Genomic DNA, 19,990 nt, shown 5'->3' with positions numbered 1-19,990 from the left:
ATGTTCTCTTCGTAAGTGATAGTCGAAGGATGGCAAAAACCCACGGGACACGTTCCAGTGAAACGTGACGCGCGCGCGTGTTAACTTTCTCCGTGAATCCATCGCCCGCCTGCGTACGCTGCGCGAAATAAACGAAAAAAAAGGGGAAGGACCGAAGAGCGTAACAGCGAAAGACGAAGAGGATGACGAAGAAAAAAGAAGAGGAAGAAGAAGAAGAAGAAAAAGAAGAAGAAGAAGAAGAAGTAGAAGAAGAAGAAGAAGAAGAAGAAGAAGAAGAAGAAGAAGAAGAAGAAGAAGAAGAAGGAGAAGAAGAAAGGAAAAGAAGAAGAGACCCGAACAAGAAGAATGTAAAATCTAGGTATCTCCGATCTACTAAGAGCCTCCGTTTCTTCATTTTTGTATGCTTCTTTAAGACTGTCTGATACAGGAAAAAAAAGGATAAATAAATGTGTACCAATCTCTGAATAAAAAGTGACTCGTCAACGTAATTGGTAGATATCACCTACGCGAATAAGATAAGGTTACGTTGAGAACCGCGACGCGTTCTAGTACGTGCCCACATGGATTGGCTGCTCAAGGTCACCCGAGGCACTACCTCCACCATATCGTTCTCGTTACCTCTTTCGCTGCACCTCTCGTTCCTTGGTTCAAACCTACACGCTCTTGCACGGTGAAGCGAGATCTTTTTCTCTCCGCCTGTACACTTAAATCTATCCCATCCTCTTACAACCTCTTCTTATTAATGCATTTCGTGCTTAAAATCGTCCAGAAGTCGTACGTATTGACCAGCAAACGAACTTTGACGTCAGCATCGATAAAGATAACATCTCGTACGTGGAAGTATTGAAAAAATATCTCGTGTATCGACGATAAAAAAAAAGTACGGTCTTATTTTACAGCTCCAAACTCCTTCAAACATTCGATCGTATCTACACGGTTGCTCCTACAAGCAGCAACCAGCGGTGTCACGTTGAACAATGCTTCCGCGTGAATATCGATTAGGTTATTTTTCAAAATGTACCGAACAGCGTCCGTGTTTCCGGTTAAAGCGGCCACGTGCAATATAGTCTGACCAACATTGTCCGTCGCTCGTGTATCAGCCCCCAATTCGATGATTTGTTCCACCTCGGCTAGATGACCTCCTTTTATCGCTTCGTGAAGAGGAGTGTTCCCCGAAGAATCTCTGGCGTCTACCAAACTCGGATAAACGGCCGCGAGTCGTTCGATTATACCCTTATGGCCGTGAAACGCTGAAACGTTTAAAAGTTCGTTCTGCAAATTATATATTTAGGACCTATCGTTTCAATACAGCGACTGTAGTTATTAGGCAGTCTATAATCGGTTTGCTATAGTCGAATCAAAATTAGGAAGACTCTCGAAACTTGTCTTTATTTTTCTACTATTCTATACTTGCACGGATCGTTAAAATAGGGGTACAGGTTAGAACGCGTCGCCATATTGACAATTAGAATTAGGAAGAAAGAATCTACGTGATATTTGAACAGCTTGATTACTATACGCATTGTTTTGATAATTTTGATCTTAAAATTGAGATTGAATATCAATTGTATCGGGTTGAAATATTAATTCGACGATAAGTACGATTTTCTTTCTCCCTGTATTTAAATCGTAGAAAAATATCAGCGTGATTAGTACCAGCGATATGCATAGCGCTACGACCGTTATTACTTCGATCATCAATGCGCGAAATGCATCGTTTTAACAATAGATCGAAAACATTTCGATCGCCGGAACGACAAACCATGTGCAGTGACGTCCAACCATCCTTGTTTCGTAGAAATGGATCAGCTCCCGCTTTCAAGAGCGCAACGATGCATTCGTATGCTTCCGTTCCGGTTTTGGTGCACGCTAACATAAGAGGAGTCCAATCGGCGCGCTTCAAAGCGTTTACGGCTGCACCTTTAAATGAAAATTCAGTTACACGAATTGTACACCGGTGTCGAAAGATATTTTCCTCCGAAATAAATACCTTCCACGATCAAAAACTTAACGACGTCGATACGAACGAATTGCGCCGCCTCGTGTAACGGCCGTTTCATATCTTTATTGGCAACGTCGACTCGGAAATCCGGTTTCTTAAACGCCAAGCATAAATAGCGAACGACATTTAAATGGCCCTCTCGCGCGGCAACGTGTAATGCAGTGTCGCCGGAAGTAGAATGCCGAAGAAACGTCCAATCTTGGAGATCGTGTTTTACCACGAGAGTTTCCACTCTAGGTAAGTTCCCACTTTGACATGCACGGAGGAATTCTCGCGATAGGTTAATATCCACAGACATATTTAATTTTTAATCGGTAATGAAAGACAAATACACATTAGGCGAAGAAAGAGAACAGTATACTTCTAAAAAATCCGATAGGATATCAAAGTATGTTGAGCACCGAACATTTGTGTACACAATGCACAGACGGATTATAGAATATACGACAGTTGATGCTACACGATCTGAAATACCGACCTCGTAAAATATCTATGTCCAAGAGCGACATCTTATTTGAGGACTGAGAAACTAGCGAGCGAGCAACGATAAGATACTTATTCGGTAATTGCTTGACAAAGTACAGAGATTCATACACGGTGGTCTTAAAACTAGTTTAGACTAAGTTTAAAATTAAAGATCCGACACTGGTTAGGGCGATGAAGTCCTCTTCGTTCTTTGAGTCCTCAAAAATTGATACTTTCCTCGGTCACAACGTGCAAAAAAATTGATACCTCCCTTGGTTAGAGCGCGCGCAAATAATCGATACATCCCTCGATTATAGCGCGTGAACAAAATCATCAATTCTGAACACTATTTTTAATACAAACTCCAGGAATCAAAATTAAAACGCAATTCCCGCATAAATCGCACAAATCTTTTGCGTAATATTTTCGCTCTTCCGAAATTGGATTTCAAACGCGGTTTTCGATTGAGCTTCGCTAATTGAACATTTATCGTTTCGTTAATATTTACCGATAAACTGTATACCGATAAGTCAGACAAGTAGTATTGCCCCGTCCATAGTCAGAAAAGTAGGTGGCCCTGTCTATGTTCAGACGAGTGGTATTGCCCCGTCAATGGTGAGACAAATAGATGGTGCCGTCTATATTCAGACGAGTAGTATTGTCCCGTAAATGGCCAGACACGTAGTGTGTCCCCGTCCCTTAGTCGGACAAGTAGTACAGCCCCCGTCCGTGGCCAGACAAGTAGAATGACCCTCATTCATGATCGAACGTGTAAAAAATGTGAGTGTATGTCAGACAAGTTCAAATGCGGTTGTATGGTCAGAAATCGTACTTTGGTATCAGGAACACATGATAGCTGAGAAGGTATTCCTAATTCGCGGATTCTTAGAAATGACGTCAAATTTCAGGAATTTTCGCGAATTAACATTTTGCGGGATTTTCGAATGAATTTTTGAAATTTTGCTTAAATTTTTCGCCGATTTTGGAACTTTAGTATCAGGAGAACATGATATGAGAGTAGAAAACCGTTCGCCTTTGCAGATTTCTCAATATCTTGATGTTTATTTATTATAATTATTAACAACAATCGTAGGACCATAGTTTAAACAATTATTAACAATGTCCTAGTATAAATAATGGCTTAAAAGCCATCAATTTCTTGAAATATCCGCTTAAATCGTACAAATGAAATCGAAGAAACCGTGCGATAAAATAAATGAATATTTCTCTACATATCGGAATTATAGTCTGTATGTATACAAATCTATTCGGAACCCGCAATTACAAATCCCTGTAACGTGGTAATTACATGTGTTGCCATCTATTGGAGAAAGGGTTAAACTACACTTAAGGGGTGAAAACACCTGGCGGAGAAACGCTCAAGTTTGTCGAGGAATTGTTCTGACTTTCACCAATAGATGGCTCCACAAGCATTATCTACCGACATTACAGATAAGTATCTCCATTCGAAAGCCATTCCCTACCGCGCGATAAAGTAAATGAATATTTCCCTACATATCGAAATTATTGTTTGTATGCATGCAAATATATTCTGAACGCGCAATTCCAACCATTTGTAACGTGGTAATTATATGGGTTGTCATCTATTGGAGAACATGTTTGTTAATCTTCGCGATTGTGACTGACATTTATACATGTTCTCAAAATTAATCGAACAATGTGCATCTTATTTATGTATTGCAATTAATTAAGAAACTTATAGAAATTGATTTTGATCGAGACTCGATGTTAAAACGTGTTTCGTAAAGTTTTAAAGCATAGAAAGTAACAATTGTTCATTAAATACATTAATTTAACATTTGTTTAATTCTTATAATTTACACAATACGCGTAGAAGTTGTGTTTTGTACATAAAAGTGCCGAAATTTAATTAATCGCTTTTTTAGATAGAAAAATCATCGCGATGAAGACTTGTGAATCGATAATCGATACCTGTAGCCTTGACAATGTTGGTTGTAGATCAATGAAAAATTCCATCACGAACAAAGAATATTGAAACAAAATGATATTTTTAGGCATTATTTATACTGGGACATTATTAATAATTGTTTAAACTACGGTCCTACGACGGTTGTTGATAATTATGATAAATAAACTACAGGACATTGCGAAATCTGCAAAGGGGAATGTTTTCAGTGAATTTTTGTACATCCACGCGATTGCTATTAACATTTACGCATGTTCCAAACATTTGTGTAGCAGAATACATCTCATTTATGTATTGTAAATCATTGATTTGCCTATAGAAATTAAATTTGATCGTAAATTAAAGTAAAAGGTGGTATTCATATGTTCCTCGATTTTCGATCAAAACTAATAGTTATAAAGTGATTAATGATTTATAATGCACCAACAAGGTGCACATTGTCATGTTAATATTCGGAACATGCATAAATGTTAATAACAATCGCGGAATTGAACAAAAATTCACTGAAACTTCCTCCCCTCGCAGATTTCGCAATATTTTATTGTTTATTCATTATAATAATTAATAACCGTCGTGGCACCATAGTTTAAACAATTATTAACAATGTCCTAGTATAAACAATAGCTTAAACGCCATCAATTTCATGAAATATCCGCTTAAATCGTACAAATAAAATCGAAGTAACGGTAAGTCACCTTCTTCTCGAGGGTATAAATAGAACCCCCGGCTGCCGAAAATTTCATTCGCCCGGGAGCCTCCGCGGCGGACGGAGCTCCCACTCTGAGGGACCTCGACCCTCAGGGCCAGGGTGGCCCGACGCGGAGAAGGGCGGAAACGCCACTGACCCGCGGCGGGCTAGCGGAGGACCCTCCGGGAGGGGGTTGGCCGGCGCGGAGTAGCGCGGAACCGCCGCGTACCTGCGGAGGACCCGCGGCGGACAGAGCCCCTCCTCGGGGGACCCGGATCCTCCGGGCCGGGGTGGCCCGACGCGGAGACGGGCTGTACCGCGGGGTACTCGCGGAGGACCCGCGGGTGATCTGCGCCGACCAGCGCGAAGGAAGTTTGTTGGGTTTTTCCAAAAATTCTGAGAAATGACGTCATTTCCGTGAAATTTCGAAAATTCTCAGAAATGACGTCATTTCCAAGAAGTGGCGCGACAGGAATACCTCCTCGCACTTCATGTTCTCCTGATACCAAAGTCTCGAAACTCGTTTAAAATTCGCGCCTAGAGGAAATTCTTGGAAATGACGTCATTTCCAAGAAGTGGCACGATAGGAATACCTCCTCGCACTTCATGTTCTCCTGATACCAAAGTCTCGAAATTGACGACAATTTTAGCCAAAGTTCGGTAATTTTCAAAAATTTTTGTCCGAAATTGATACTTTGGTATCAGGAGAACATGATGTGCTAGGAGGTATTCCTATGGTGCCACTTCTTGGAAATGACGTCATTTCCAAGAATTTCCTCTGGGCGCGAATTTTAAACGAGTTTCTGTACTTTAACTTGAATTTTTCACGGTTTTCGAGACTTTGGTATCAGGAGAACATGAAGTGCGAGGAGGTATTCCTATCGTGCCACTTCTTGGAAATGACGTCATTTCCAAGAATTTCCTCTAGGCGCGAATTTTAAACGAGTTTCTGTACTTTAACTTGAATTTTTCACGGTTTTCGAGACTTTGGTATCAGGAGAACATGAAGTGCGAGGAGGTATTCCTATCGTGCCACTTCTTGGAAATGACGTCATTTCCAAGAATTTCCTCTAGGCGCGAATTTTAAACGAGTTTCGAGACTTTGGTATCAGGAGAACATGAAGTGCGAGGAGCTATTCCTGTCGCGCCACTTCTTGGAAATGACGTCATTTCTGAGAATTTTCGAAATTTCACGGAAATGACGTCATTTCTCAGAATTTTTGGAAAAACCCAACAAACTTCCTTCGCGCTGGTCGGCGCAGATCACCCGCGGGTCCTCCGCGAGTACCCCGCGGTACGGCCCGTCTCCGCGTCGGGCCACCCCGGCCCGGAGGATCCGGGTCCCCCGAGGAGGGGCTCTGTCCGCCGCGGGTCCTCCGCAGGTACGCGGCGGTTCCGCGCTACTCCGCGCCGGCCAACCCCCTCCCGGAGGGTCCTCCGCTAGCCCGCCGCGGATCAGTGGCGTTTCCGCCCTTCTCCGCGTCGGGCCACCCTGGCCCTGAGGGTCGAGGTCCCTCAGAGTGGGAGCTCCGTCCGCCGCGGAGGCTCCCGGGCGAATGAAATTTTCGGCAGCCGGAGGTTCTATTTATACCCTCGAGAAGAAGGTGACTTACCGTTACTTCGATTTTATTTGTACGATTTAAGCGGATATTTCATGAAATTGATGGCGTTTAAGCTATTGTTTATACTAGGACATTGTTAATAATTGTTTAAACTATGGTGCCACGACGGTTATTAATTATTATAATGAATAAACAATAAAATATTGCGAAATCTGCGAGGGGAGGAAGTTTCAGTGAATTTTTGTTCAATTCCGCGATTGTTATTAACATTTATGCATGTTCCGAATATTAACATGACAATGTGCACCTTGTTGGTGCATTATAAATCATTAATCACTTTATAACTATTAGTTTTGATCGAAAATCGAGGAACATATGAATACCACCTTTTACTTTAATTTACGATCAAATTTAATTTCTATAGGCAAATCAATGATTTACAATACATAAATGAGATGTATTCTGCTACACAAATGTTTGGAACATGCGTAAATGTTAATAGCAATCGCGTGGATGTACAAAAATTCACTGAAAACATTCCCCTTTGCAGATTTCGCAATATCCTGTAGTTTATTTATCATAATTATCAACAACCGTCGTAGGACCGTAGTTTAAACAATTATTAATAATGTCCCAGTATAAATAATGCCTAAAAATATCATTTTGTTTCAATATTCTTTGTTCGTGATGGAATTTTTCATTGATCTACAACCAACATTGTCAAGGCTACAGGTATCGATTATCGATTCACAAGTCTTCATCGCGATGATTTTTCTATCTAAAAAAGCGATTAATTAAATTTCGGCACTTTTATGTACAAAACACAACTTCTACGCGTATTGTGTAAATTATAAGAATTAAACAAATGTTAAATTAATGTATTTAATGAACAATTGTTACTTTCCATGCTTTAAAACTTTACGAAACACGTTTTAACATCGAGTCTCGATCAAAATCAATTTCTATAAGTTTCTTAATTAATTGCAATACATAAATAAGATGCACATTGTTCGATCAATATTGGGAACATGCATAAATGTTAATAACAATCGCGTGGATAAACAAAAATTTACTGAAACCGTTCGGCTTCGAAGATTTCGCAATATCTTGACGTATATTTATCATAACTATTAAAAACCGTCGTAGGACCATAGTTTAAACAATTATTAACAATGTTCTAGTACAAATAATGGCTTAAAATATCATTTTATAGAAATATTCGATTAGATCGAACAAAGACAATCGAAGAAACCGTGCGATAAAATAAATGAATATTTCTCTACATATCGAATTTATAGTTTGCATGCATGAATATACGTTCTGCACGCTCAGTGACACACATATGTCACACGGCAATGAAGTGAGTTGCCATCTACTGGAGAATTGGTAAACTACGCTTAAGGTATGAAAACCTCTGGCGGAGAAACGCTCAAGTTTGTCGAGGAATTGTTCTAATTTCCACGAATAGATGGCGCAACAAGCATAATTTACCGACATTAGAGATAAGTAATTCCATTTGTATGATATTCCCTACCGTGCGATAAAATAAATAAATATTTTTGTACAAACTCTTGTATGCTTCATCTTTCGAATAAATGTAAAATTAAACCTTCCACGGTATATTCTAGCCTTCCTTTATACATTAAAAAAAATCTTTAATACCTCGAAATCAAGGCTTCACGTATCGATTATCGACTCACAAATGTTTATCACGATGATTTTTCTGTATAGAAAAGCGATTAATCGAATTTCAGCACTTTTGTGTAAAAAATACAACTTCTACACGTATTGTGTAAGTTATGAGAATTAAATAAATGGTAAATTATCGCACTAAGTAGACAATTATTACTTTCGGTGCTTTAAAATTTCACGAAACAAGTTTTTACTTTGAATCTCGATCAAAATCAATTTCTATAAGTTACTTAATCATTTATAATGCATAAATAACATACATATTGTTTGATTAATTTTGGGAACATGTATAAATGTTAGTAACAATCGCGAAGATTAACAAACATGTTCTCCAATAAATGACAACCCATATAATTACCACGTTACAAATGGTTGGAATTGCGCGTTCAGAATATATTTGCATGCATACAAACAATAATTTCGATATGTAGAGAAATATTCATTTACTTTATCGCGCGGTAGGGAATGGCTTTCGAAAGGAGATACTTATCTGTAATGTCGGTAAATAATGCTTGTGGAGCCATCTATTGATGAAAGTCAGAACAATTCCTCGACAAACTTGAGCGTTTCTCCGCCAGGTGTTTTCACCCCTTAAGTGTAGTTTAACCCTTTCTCCAATAGATGGCAACACATGTAATTACCACGTTACAGGGATTTGTAATTGCGGGTTCAGAATATATTTGCATACATACAAACTATAATTCCGATATGTAGAGAAATATTCATTTATTTTATCGCACGGTTTCTTCGATTTCATTTGTACGATTTAAGCGGATATTTCAAGAAATTTATGGCTTTTAAGCCATTATTTATACTAGGACATTGTTAATAATTGTTTAAACTATGGTCCTACGATGGTTGTTAATAATTATAATAAATAAACATCAAAATATTGAGAAATCTGCAAAGTTATGGAAAAATTTTAGGAGAAGATGAGAGAATTTGATTTGAAAATACCGCAAAATTTTAATTCACGGAAATTATTGGAATTTGACGTCATTTCCAAGAAGTGGCACGATAGGAATACCTCCTCGCACATCATGTTCTCCTAATACCAAAGTCGTAATTACGGACAAAAATTTTGGAAAATTTCTGTACATTTACTCGAATTTTTCGCTGATTTTGGAACTTTGATATTAGGAGTACATGATAGGCGAGTAGACAAGTAAATAAAGTTAATATAAAAAATATATTTAATAGACCAATAATACAGCTTAGACAATGTTCAGAGAATTTCCAACAATTGTTTACAAAATCACTTAATAAACCAATTTCGTTGCACATATAATGTAAGTGGCTCAATCTGTGGCGAACCGCCCAAGTTTGTCGAGAAATAATTTCTATTTACGCTAGATATCGACACAAAAATTACATCTGTTGCGACACCGTCGCTCTACCTTGCCGAGCGGAGGCTTGAGACAACAAGTACCTGACGCCTCTATCAAACAGAAGATGACTCTCTCTTTTACTTTTAAATATAGGAGTTTAACTTTCTCCAATCAAAACCCATGCTTGTCATAAGCGTGACGGCTGAATATTCACATTTTAACAGTTTTAAATCACTTTATAATATATATAAACAAGTAAGGGATAATAAATAATTGCAGTTAATTTCTACGAGTATATCATGGAGTTACTCGCTTGTGGTTTCGTCATATTTCGTCGAATACGGGGAACAATTGAATATCTTTTAATACAAACCTCATACAACGAACGTCATTGGACACCACCAAAAGGTTCTTACGACATAATGAGATCATTTTTATACATCGTGTAGCTGCTTGACACATAACCTTTACTCAGAAACAACTAGTAACTAAAATTTCCATAACTCACGTCGAAAAGGGATACGTCTCCTTTATTCAAAATTAAAGGAATTAGGAAACCAAACCGATAAAATGCTCCGTTTACAAACAATCGAATAACACGTTTATTTTCCGTATTTTGCTCATAGGTATTGCAGATTGTGGGGAAACGAACTTAGAAACTGCACTACGTGAAACAGAGGAAGAAACTGGCTTAGTAGCCCATGATCTCAGGATTTTCGAAGATGCGAAACAAGAATTGAATTATAAAGTGAAAGGATTACCGAAAATTGTCATTTATTGGCTAGCAGAACTAAAAAATTGTGATAAGCCTATCCAATTGTCACATGAACATCAAGCGTTCAAATGGCTTCCACTTGAAGAAGCTTGTTCCGTGGCTAAGTATGAAGAGTTACAGAACACGTTGAAAACTTTCGACGATTATATACTTAGGAATATTTCTTAATGTATATAGTACTTTTCCGAAATACTTGTTAACTGTACTTAATAAAAATAATATATTCAACTGTATTTCTTACTATATTATTATTTATCCTTTTGTAATGCTGCAAGATGCTTCAACCAAGTTCTTGGTTGAGCATCTCAAAATTTTGGTTTAAAATTTATATGATCGAACTTGACTTACAGCTTTTATCTTTTTAAGAGTTGGTAAATAGCTTGAAATGTGTCATGGCGCGGTACATTTTACGTAGTAACTTAACCTTGTTGCTTTGATTTAAACGTGTTACATTTGCAAATATGATTAATCCTTTACGAAAGTTATTGTCGTTCTTAAAATATTGGTATTTTAGATACATGCTTGTTACGGAACTATATATGGTTGAAAAATGGGAAAGAAATTTTATCCGTATCCTTTTAAAAATGTATAAACTTTTTTGCAACTCATGCATTAAAATGATCATTACTTGATGTTTTACATAAACGACTATCACAATTTTTTCATAAAGTCATGTTATTTATAATTGTTCTTTACTATTTCTTACTTTGGACCTTATATTGTGTAATTTTACTGAAAGGATTTTCCATTACTTCTAATATTAAGAATCAAAATCTCAAAATTTCTTGCAATTATTTTAATATATGTATAGTGTACAAATCTTAAACATTGTGTAAAACTTTAAAGTTAGAATCATTATTCTTATTCATAAACATGTATTTGAAAAACAAAATGTATCAATTCCTATATCAAATATAGATATATTTTTTATTTCAATTTTCTTTGCCTTTTTTTTGTTTAATTATAAAGTATTACTGCCAGCTATGCAATATACAGTGCATACTTGAAAGAAAAAAAAGCACAAAATCATTTTACATGATACAGAAAGTGAAACACATGTTTTTCTTTATAATTGTACGTGTAATTTGTTATATTAGATATTAAAAGGTGAAGTATGTGCAATTGAAAAATATCTGACTTTTATTTTCATTAAAAAATCATTACATGAAGAACAAATAACTGAATCTTATGCATTTTATAGTTTAACGCATATTTTTATAATATGATTAGTTGTTAGTTATTAAAATGAAAAACTGATTTCTAATGATTTCTAAAAACTGAATAATATATTTTTTATGGAAATTACTATATCAAGGTCAAAGATAACTTATATGTACACAATTTCATCTTTTTTTTATATTTAATTTGATAAACATGAACACAGACAGTTTTTCAATAATGATATTTTGCATGTAAGTAGGCACAATAGGAGTAATATGAATCAAATTTTTTGAAAGGTAAAGTTTAATGAATATATTCAGAAACAAATAAATCTTGATATTGGACTTCGGGCATTATAATTTCTTACAAACACAATTAACGTATAAATTCAATTGTATTCTGTATGAATATTGATTAAGTTAAATTACAAATAAATGTTGAGAAACATAATAATAAAAATTTAATCACTAAAACACATAAAACTTAGAGTATGTTGTGTATCTCAAGCGGCCATTGTAATGTATTTACATGTTGCTTTTTCCAAATCAGTTTATATATCTGTGATGTGAATGTAGATGTTGATAGGATTAAAATGATAGCTACTGTTTAAATTAAGCTACTGTTCTGTTTTATGCAGAATATGTATGGTTTACTTGCTAATATTGCAATCATTTTCTTGAAAGAAGAGTCGAAAAGAATTCCGACTCAGCCCTATAATACTGTGCATATGATAATAGTGGATCCAAATCGTTCTTTTCTGCAATCCTTAAATCAGATATTTCATTAAAAAATTATCGATACTTATCATAGGAATGTAAATACAATCGCAAGCCCATAATAGTAGAAGAATCTTATTCAAAAATGTAGAATGAAAAAAAAGGACGGACAATATTAAGAAAAAGATAATTTCTTAAATTTTTCAACAGTCGCGCAAAATCAATACATTTTTTGTAAGTATCGACACTCCTGGCAGTGATATTGGTCCCAATACTGTACATATGCCATGTATAACTGTAATAAAGTGGTAGATGCGAATGAAAAATTAATAAAGTAACATATGATATTTCTATTGAATATGAATACAGAGACTCATATTAAAGATAAATACAGCAGTTCCCGCTTTCAAGAGCCAATTCTTATTTCAGATTCATGTTTTCGAATCGTTTCCGTCATTGTTTATATTTACTCAGCTCGGGGAGCTGACCGTCCCAGATGAGAGCGATAAACTACGCACATGTATCCTCTAATGAAAATAACATTTTTTATATTTGTCCATATATATTCGTAAGAGTATTATCAATAGATTAATTCAGTTTCCTCTGTAAAACGGACTCCAAAAACAATTTTATTTGAACAAGTTTCAATCATACGTAGTTGAAAGTTTTTTAAAAATGATTCGAATAATATATAATTTAAAATAGTCCGAATCACATCGTATTTGGATTCATTCTCATCGAGAAAACCTCGCCAATTCATTGATAATAATCTCACAAAGATAAAATGGAAGATATAAAACATTTTATTTTACACTAGCGGTCAATACACCAATACGCGTGCGGAATCACTTTAAAGTTTCGATCATCAAGTGCAAATAATGCGAGGCTTATTCGCCATTGTTCGATCTTGCTCACTCTCGATCTATACCATTCATTCACTCTCCTCTTCGAGCGGCTTATTTGAGTTCGAGACAGATGCAACACAAAATTCGCTACCTTAACCCGCTTTCAAGATAATTGGCGGTCCCGATTTTGCTACTTGACAGCGGGAACTACTGTATGATATGGATCTTCCATCTGACTGCAAATCGTTTTCAGTATCCAATCGCCTGACTCGTACCCTTTGCTTGTAATGGTATTCCTTGAGATAACTTTTAAGCGTCTTTGGCAATTGCAGCTTATTTATACCGTCGTATGTCGTTCGCGTAGTTATTACTGCTCGACACAAGTGTTGTAACGGGAAAGCAAAATTTCGATGCAATGGTATCGTGAGCATAGGTTCAAAAAACATACAACAAGATGGATCCTTATAATGTTCGATTAAACCACACACCTGCAAAAGCATACATTGAGCGTTAAAATGTCGTTAAATATTTTGACTACAGTTTAACATCTTTCTTTTCCTACCAAAATATTTCTTCGACGTACCGTTTCCGAAGCATAAACGCCTGGATCATGCGAATCGAAACTAAATTTATGATTCCACTGTTCAATTCGCGCATGCAGAGAACGTCCATATTTTCGAAAACTAACAGAAAACAGGTACTCCTCTTGAGCTGAATCTCGCAACAAGAACGTGCCTTCTTGTTTGTCTTCTAATAAACGTTCTGCTTCATATCTATCCATTTTACCCCAATAAAAAGAACAAGCTGTAATTGATCTGAGGTCTGGTACAAGACAATGAACGTAATCAACCTGTAAGTACGTAAATGTATGTTACCACAGGATATGATTTACTTTGTTGTTTTTAAATATAAACTGATTAGTCTACCTGTGTATGTGCCAGCCTTTCGATGTTTGGAATTAAAGTGAAATCGATTTGTGATAATGCTGTGAGTGCAGCAGCTTGTATGCCAGCATGTGCTTGAAATAACGCCGCTAAACTATCTACTGTTATTCCATTTGGATGAACTTGTATTCCTGAAGGATAATTAGGCTTATAACCAGGAGGAGGTTCAACACCTTCCTCCATTTCGCGTGCACGCTGTAATCGAGCTCTTTCATCACAATCCTGCAATAAAATGTATCAAAATAATGTGACACACGTGCACGCATGAAAGTGTTTTCACAAAAAAAAAAAAAAATTACATACTTCCATTGGAAACTCTTCTGGATTGAACCTTGAAAGATCAATTACAGGACTGGGTGGAAGTGGCCCAAGCACTGGACTTTGTGGAGCAGATCGACTGTTAAATATAACACCAGCGCCCATAGAATGCTCTTCAGTTCTTCTATAACCAGTGCACACGCAATCCGAACTATTATTTCCATGACCGGGAATAATGTCCGTACTTTTAGAACCTTTGCTCTTGGCACAGTTAAATTTTAACACCCAGTTGCTTCGTTTCTTCTTCGAAGATAAAACATGGGTACACACTGGACTTTGATCCTTATTACGTTGTTTACCTAAACACATTAAATCATATATATTAAAAGACTGAAACTTTTAACAAGCAAACACATGAATAGAAAAGAATAAAAGAAACATATTTCCTACCTTTTCGTTTTCCAAACGATAAAGTCTTAGAAGATCTTCTTAAAGGAGGATTTACAGGACTATCTTCTGAACTACTACTAGTATTACTACCCTCTGAACTGCTGCAACATGCCTCTTGTTGTTTGAAACGTATATCGCTAGTAACATTTCCATTGCTACAAATTTGCTTTGAATCCTGAGTTTCAACTGGTTGACTATATAAGGTTTCAAATTTAGAATTATGGTTATCTAAATCTAAATTTAAACGATCGTTGTCCAAATTTCCATCCAGCTTGCATTCACCATGCAAGAACAAATTTGAGTTTAATGCAGGTACATTTCCATTATTTTTATTATCATGTAAATTTTCTATACCATCTTGATTCATCATTTCTAATTGTGATGATTGAATAACATTAGTACATACTTCGGAAGACTGCCGTTCACCATCCATTCTAAAAAATTCTCTGAGACTAGCGAAATGCTGTCCCATTATTAAATGGATTGACAGGCATCTTATTGCCTCAAAAGTATATCATTTATATCTCTCTTTTATAGAAATATTATAAATACTTTCATATTATACGATATCATTATATTATATCACATAAGTTACTAATCAGTATGAATTTTTGATCATCTAAAACAAAATATGTTAAATTGATATTTATTATAATGTAAAATATTTAACATTATACGACATAAAAAATATTTGTTTTTAACATATACATCATATACATGCACAAAACAATTGTTAATCAATTTATGTATTTTTTGTTTTTTAATGAAATAAAATCATGTTGCAAACTGTTTAGATTTTAATACAAAAGTTTCAGCAAAAAATAATAAACCTATTATCCTTTACAAAATATAAATGTAAATATATATTTACCAATAGTATAAAAATTCTATTATATTAATAATTTCCTCACGAAGGCTGTTAAGAAACTTTTTCAGGCGTTCATAATGAATATTTCCTGATGGCAGCTACTTAAAACACGTCCAGACAAGTTTTGACAGGATTTTCTTGGCCTATCAGAACACGTGCATTGACAGATATTTTCAATCTTCGCTGAAGTATTTGTCTCACGGCACAATCAAAATCATATTTTAAAATATAACCCACTGTTTTTCAACTATTGTAATCAAAGAAGTAAAATTGTCAAAACATGACCTAATGCATAGTCAGCCATTTTCCCTAACTGGTTCTTTCTCGTGTATCATTGGTAAAGCACAAACTAGATAGTGTTTCATACGTTGGAATAAGAAATTAAGTTTAGATTTCAAGTATATAGAGAGACGTGTATGTACACTACAAACAACAGTTTTAAATGCCCTCTATATAGTGTATACTGTTCATATGCGTAAATATCTTAAATGGGAATTAAAAAAAAAGAAAAATACAATGTGCTCATTTTATTTCTGCTAAAGGAATAACTAAATTCTTTTTTTGGCAAACAAAAATAGATTTCAAGTATTACATATTTATAGACTTAAGTTACTCAAAAATGTAAAACAAAGATGGACGGTTTTTAATGTAATAACAGGAATTAATAATGGATCTTAATTTTAAATACACAGCTTTAATAACAGGATTTGGCCCATTTGACAATCACGCTATTAACGCCAGCTGGGAAGCTGTGAAAGAATTAAGTAAATTATCTGTAAATTCGAAAGAGCTAAAGGATGTTAAATTGATAATCAAAGAAATTCCAGTTTCGTACGAGGATGTAGCAAATTATCTACCTAAACTTTGGAAAGAATACAATCCTACAGTAAATCTTTACTTCTAATTTAATTGTATCACGTTATTTAAAGTATAAGGAATTCTTTTTTGCAGGTAATTTTACATGTAGGTGTATCACACAAAGCAAATTGTTTAACTCTAGAATCTTGTGCACATAGTAGTGGGTATGTAAGACAAGACATACATAATAAATGTCCGGATGAAAGTACAATTGCACCCAAGATATTAAAAACTAACATTGATGTCGATACAATTTGTGATATAGTTAATAAAGATTCAAGTAAAACAAAGTGCAATGCCTGTGTTTCATATGATGCAGGCAGATATTTATGTGAATATATATTTTACAAATCTCTACAGATAGAATCTATGAAGACACTGTTTGTTCATGTTCCTGATTTTAATAAATACTCAAGCCTTCAAACTGCAAAAGGCTTACATCACATTTTATGTTGTATGATTAAATGCGTGAGCGAAACATAATTAAGAAGTTCTGCTGAATAAGGCTTTTTGACATTAAAGTTATAATTCAAGTGATTTCTCAGAAATAGCTTATGAAATGTATTTTTAATAAAAATTGGCAAAATGTAAAACATTCAAATTGTTTTTAATATAGAAATTATTATTGTTTTATGTAAATATAATAATGTATTACAAATACTATTGTCTCATCTATGATCCTCCATGTTGAAATCTAGTACGCGCGGGAGGTATATTATATCTAAGTTCCAGAAATTCAGATTTTCTTATCATAGAAGCTACATGACCCATTTGAATTGTACAGTCAGGATTCAAATTTGGAGGTAGTAATGTACATTCTCTCTCTAAAATGCATGCCAATCCTTCTAAAAGTTCCACAAAACCCATTGATGCAGCAGCTCTACGCAATCGATTTACTTCCTGTATAAAAATTTGAACATCAGAGGTCGAGGAATTTCACAATTCACATTTTACATACAATCATCTTACCTTATAAAAGTTTTGTGTTTTTTCAGGCAATTTTCTCGCGTGCCTTAAAATTTTCTGAATATCAGATTGCAAACCAACTTGGCGAATCCAAGAAGGTGCATTCTGAGTGTAACTTCTTTTTTCATTTGGTCTAACTGGAAAACTAACAGCTGCACCTTTGGCTGCATCAACTGGACCTAAATTACTGAAATTACCTAACCAGGGTACAACGTCTAGGCCGGGTTCTAATACAGTTAACATTAAGTTTGATTTTTTTTTGGTATCTGCCCATGAGTATATAAAACCATACCATTCATTATTTAACAAACAAAGCGCTACCATATTTTCAACCTGTAGTAAGTATACATTAGTCTATAACATATTTTTGGTAACTAAAGAATAAAAATTAAATTTTTTGAAGTACTACCTTCAATGCTCCATGTAATAATACACAGAAGGATGGTATTTTTCCTTCATCCCCATTTTCATCTGTATCTGAATCTTCTTCTAGAGATATACCTTGCATACTTGGACTCTTCTCTGTAGCTAATGGTAAAACTAAATGTCTAGATATAGCACTGGGACTGCCAACATCTGCTACTGATATAAATCCACAAATTTCTATGGTTTTAGATATCATCAAGCCAGATACTAACTCAAAATCTGTCTTTTTAGTATAAGGCTAAAATAATATGCATATATTGTGCCAAGTCTAGAATAACTAATGTTCATTTCTTACATATTTTATTGCTTACCATAGGTGCTGGCGATAAAAGAATGCAGGAACCTAAATTTCCACATTTTAAATATCCTTGAAAAGAAACATAATTATTTTCTGCCAATTTCTGAAAACAAGCTGTGACAGAATGCTTTGAAAGTGGTGCTTCAGGTACAAGTACTACACTATCACCACCAGCCAACTCAACTAATCGCTGATAAAGTGGTAAACCCATATGTAAACCTGCATCTAACAATGTATATCAAAGTTTAGAAATATACTATGGACTAATAAATTTTTGATAAATAATGTTGAAAACTCTTGTTTTTTACATATACCTTGTTGCGGTGCAATGCATACAACGCTTAATTTTCCTGGATAAGGAAAAGGCAAAGGAAATGGATTTACGTCTCTTGTTACATTTAAAGAATTCAAAGAGTCACCTAAAGACATTGGACCTACTCCAGGATTGCCATCTGTGATTAATACTACTTGACAAGCTGTGGCATTACCCCACTCTGCCATAATAACATTATTAACACCATGAAGAGCAGTTTCTATGCAAGTCTTATCACATTCCTCTATGTTTTGTAATTTTGAACGTATGCTGTCATAATCACGAGTAAATGGACAAATAACTTCATACAACGAAGAAAAGACAACCTGAAGCAACAAAAAGAATATATTTAATTCAAAATAATAACCAAGCAATACTTCTTAGAAAACAGACATGCTTACTAAAGATACAAATTCCAACTTTGAATTCACTTGCAAATAATGTAATAATGCATTTATCCCATGTACAGCTAAATGATGCCTTGTCAATTGTTCATTTTGATTATTGTCACCAGATCCACTTACTAATATTGGACGTCTCATTGACAGAGATACATCTAATGCTATAACTGTTGGCATTTTTGTACACAAAAGATCAAAATGTTAAATTCTGTCTACATTGACCCGTTCTTTAGAATAACTTTGTACATTGGTTGGCTAAAACTAATAGTCAGTAGGTTAATAAAGATATGAAATATTTAGGTTAAACACACTGTTTAATTTTATTACAAGCTGTAAATTGACTTGTGTACATACATACACAGAGGTCCATTAATTCTTGCCGTTTGAGGGAAATACGACACGCTAAATACATATTCTTCTTTATAAATTTCTAGTCTTTGCGCGAGTAAAACGCTAGCTGACGTTATTTAAACTTTATAAGTTGTCGTTCCAATGAACAGATTATTTATTAAATACATATAACCGCACTTTAATACATTTATGTATATCATTTAAATGAAATATACCAAATATTGGTTACACGTATTGGAATTCATTCTTAAAACGCAATGATACATATTTAATAAATAACAGTTTTATCCTTTAACCGACATTTATTTACAAGGAACATGGCCAGTGAAACGATGTAGCTATCTAGCGGTGAATGGACCGAACCACCTTTAAAGCTATTATTGTAACTATTATTGTACAGACAGTGCCCTTAACGGCAAAATGCTCAAGTTTGTAGAAAAATTAGTACCGGCTATCTATAGTTCTCCGCTAGATGGCTATACTATTTCATCGCCCAGTTTCTTTGGAAATAGATTATCCGTTCAATGATTAGACTATTATTTATTAATAATATATATCATTACATTTTGAAAATGAATTCTAATATGTGCAAACAATATTTTGAATATTTTATTTAAACGATATAAATAAAAAAGTATTAAAGTGCAAATATACGTCTTTAATAAATAATCTGTT

General features: G+C 34.9%; 5 protein-coding genes across 6 annotated transcripts; 2 read left to right on the top strand and 3 right to left on the bottom strand.

The window, feature by feature from the left end:
- Positions 1–870: 870 nt before the first annotated feature.
- LOC143152190 (ankyrin repeat domain-containing protein 16) lies at positions 871–2,545 on the bottom strand. Its single transcript, XM_076322022.1, has 3 exons — positions 1,991–2,545; positions 1,657–1,920; positions 871–1,250 (listed from the first exon to the last, which is right to left on the bottom strand). The coding sequence occupies exons 1-3, from the start codon at positions 2,298–2,300 to the stop codon at positions 889–891; spliced, it is 936 nt and encodes a 311-aa protein (XP_076178137.1). The 5' UTR covers positions 2,301–2,545; the 3' UTR covers positions 871–888.
- A 7,293-nt stretch (positions 2,546–9,838) lies between these two features.
- Positions 9,839–10,693, top strand: Apf (purine phosphoribosyltransferase family protein Apf). The gene is made up of 2 exons (XM_076321752.1): positions 9,839–10,093; positions 10,312–10,693. Exons 1-2 carry the CDS (start codon positions 9,985–9,987, stop codon positions 10,626–10,628), a joined length of 426 nt encoding a protein of 141 aa, XP_076177867.1. The 5' UTR covers positions 9,839–9,984; the 3' UTR covers positions 10,629–10,693.
- A 1,188-nt stretch (positions 10,694–11,881) lies between these two features.
- On the bottom strand, positions 11,882–15,999 carry Socs36e (Suppressor of cytokine signaling at 36E). The gene is made up of 6 exons (XM_076322183.1): positions 15,706–15,999; positions 14,835–15,453; positions 14,430–14,743; positions 14,109–14,348; positions 13,766–14,032; positions 11,882–13,670 (listed from the first exon to the last, which is right to left on the bottom strand). The coding sequence occupies exons 2-6, from the start codon at positions 15,304–15,306 to the stop codon at positions 13,335–13,337; spliced, it is 1,629 nt and encodes a 542-aa protein (XP_076178298.1). The 5' UTR covers positions 15,307–15,453; positions 15,706–15,999; the 3' UTR covers positions 11,882–13,334.
- A 121-nt stretch (positions 16,000–16,120) lies between these two features.
- Positions 16,121–17,221, top strand: LOC143151915 (pyroglutamyl-peptidase 1). The gene is made up of 2 exons (XM_076321424.1): positions 16,121–16,588; positions 16,654–17,221. Exons 1-2 carry the CDS (start codon positions 16,370–16,372, stop codon positions 17,041–17,043), a joined length of 609 nt encoding a protein of 202 aa, XP_076177539.1. The 5' UTR covers positions 16,121–16,369; the 3' UTR covers positions 17,044–17,221.
- On the bottom strand, positions 16,926–19,681 carry Ints14 (integrator complex subunit 14). 2 transcript variants are annotated; one of them, XM_076321423.1, is made up of 7 exons: positions 19,323–19,681; positions 18,965–19,225; positions 18,565–18,889; positions 18,264–18,475; positions 17,936–18,190; positions 17,530–17,859; positions 16,926–17,460 (listed from the first exon to the last, which is right to left on the bottom strand). In XM_076321423.1, the coding sequence occupies exons 2-7, from the start codon at positions 19,139–19,141 to the stop codon at positions 17,233–17,235; spliced, it is 1,527 nt and encodes a 508-aa protein (XP_076177538.1). In that variant the 5' UTR covers positions 19,142–19,225; positions 19,323–19,681; the 3' UTR covers positions 16,926–17,232. The 2 variants fall into 2 exon arrangements, with proteins under 2 accessions (XP_076177538.1, XP_076177537.1); XM_076321422.1 differs by having other exon boundaries at positions 16,927–17,460; positions 19,319–19,681.
- Positions 19,682–19,990: the final 309 nt, after the last annotated feature.

Source organism: Ptiloglossa arizonensis, chromosome 10 (assembly GCF_051014685.1).
Source record: "Ptiloglossa arizonensis isolate GNS036 chromosome 10, iyPtiAriz1_principal, whole genome shotgun sequence".
Taxonomy (NCBI): Eukaryota; Metazoa; Arthropoda; class Insecta; order Hymenoptera; family Colletidae; genus Ptiloglossa; species Ptiloglossa arizonensis.
The sequence above is the reverse complement of the archived record's forward strand: the minus strand, read 5'-3'. Positions and strand labels throughout refer to the sequence as shown.

What these genes read in the sequence shown, in the direction of transcription:
- LOC143152190 (XM_076322022.1), bottom strand. Translation starts at nt 2,300, where the DNA reads ATGTCTGTGGATATTAACCTATCGCGAGAATTCCTCCGTGCATGTCAA. An exon ending in TAAGTTTTTGATCGTGGAAG is followed by an intron (nt 1,921 to 1,990) that starts GTATTTATTTCG and finishes TTTCATTTAAAG; the next exon opens with GTGCAGCCGTAAACGCTTTG. An exon ending in TAGCGCTATGCATATCGCTG is followed by an intron (nt 1,251 to 1,656) that starts GTACTAATCACG and finishes TAAACGTTTCAG; the next exon opens with CGTTTCACGGCCATAAGGGT.
- Apf (XM_076321752.1), top strand. Translation starts at nt 9,985, where the DNA reads ATGGAGTTACTCGCTTGTGGTTTCGTCATATTTCGTCGAATACGGGGA. An exon ending in TCATTGGACACCACCAAAAG is followed by an intron (nt 10,094 to 10,311) that starts GTTCTTACGACA and finishes TTTTGCTCATAG; the next exon opens with GTATTGCAGATTGTGGGGAA.
- Socs36e (XM_076322183.1), bottom strand. Translation starts at nt 15,306, where the DNA reads ATGGGACAGCATTTCGCTAGTCTCAGAGAATTTTTTAGAATGGATGGT. An exon ending in CAGAAGAGTTTCCAATGGAA is followed by an intron (nt 14,349 to 14,429) that starts GTATGTAATTTT and finishes ATTTTATTGCAG; the next exon opens with GATTGTGATGAAAGAGCTCG. An exon ending in AAAGGCTGGCACATACACAG is followed by an intron (nt 14,033 to 14,108) that starts GTAGACTAATCA and finishes ACGTACTTACAG; the next exon opens with GTTGATTACGTTCATTGTCT.
- LOC143151915 (XM_076321424.1), top strand. Translation starts at nt 16,370, where the DNA reads ATGGATCTTAATTTTAAATACACAGCTTTAATAACAGGATTTGGCCCA. An exon ending in GGAAAGAATACAATCCTACA is followed by an intron (nt 16,589 to 16,653) that starts GTAAATCTTTAC and finishes TCTTTTTTGCAG; the next exon opens with GTAATTTTACATGTAGGTGT.
- Ints14 (XM_076321423.1), bottom strand. Translation starts at nt 19,141, where the DNA reads ATGCCAACAGTTATAGCATTAGATGTATCTCTGTCAATGAGACGTCCA. An exon ending in ATGCATTGCACCGCAACAAG is followed by an intron (nt 18,476 to 18,564) that starts GTATATGTAAAA and finishes ATACATTGTTAG; the next exon opens with ATGCAGGTTTACATATGGGT. An exon ending in TATTACATGGAGCATTGAAG is followed by an intron (nt 17,860 to 17,935) that starts GTAGTACTTCAA and finishes TACTTACTACAG; the next exon opens with GTTGAAAATATGGTAGCGCT.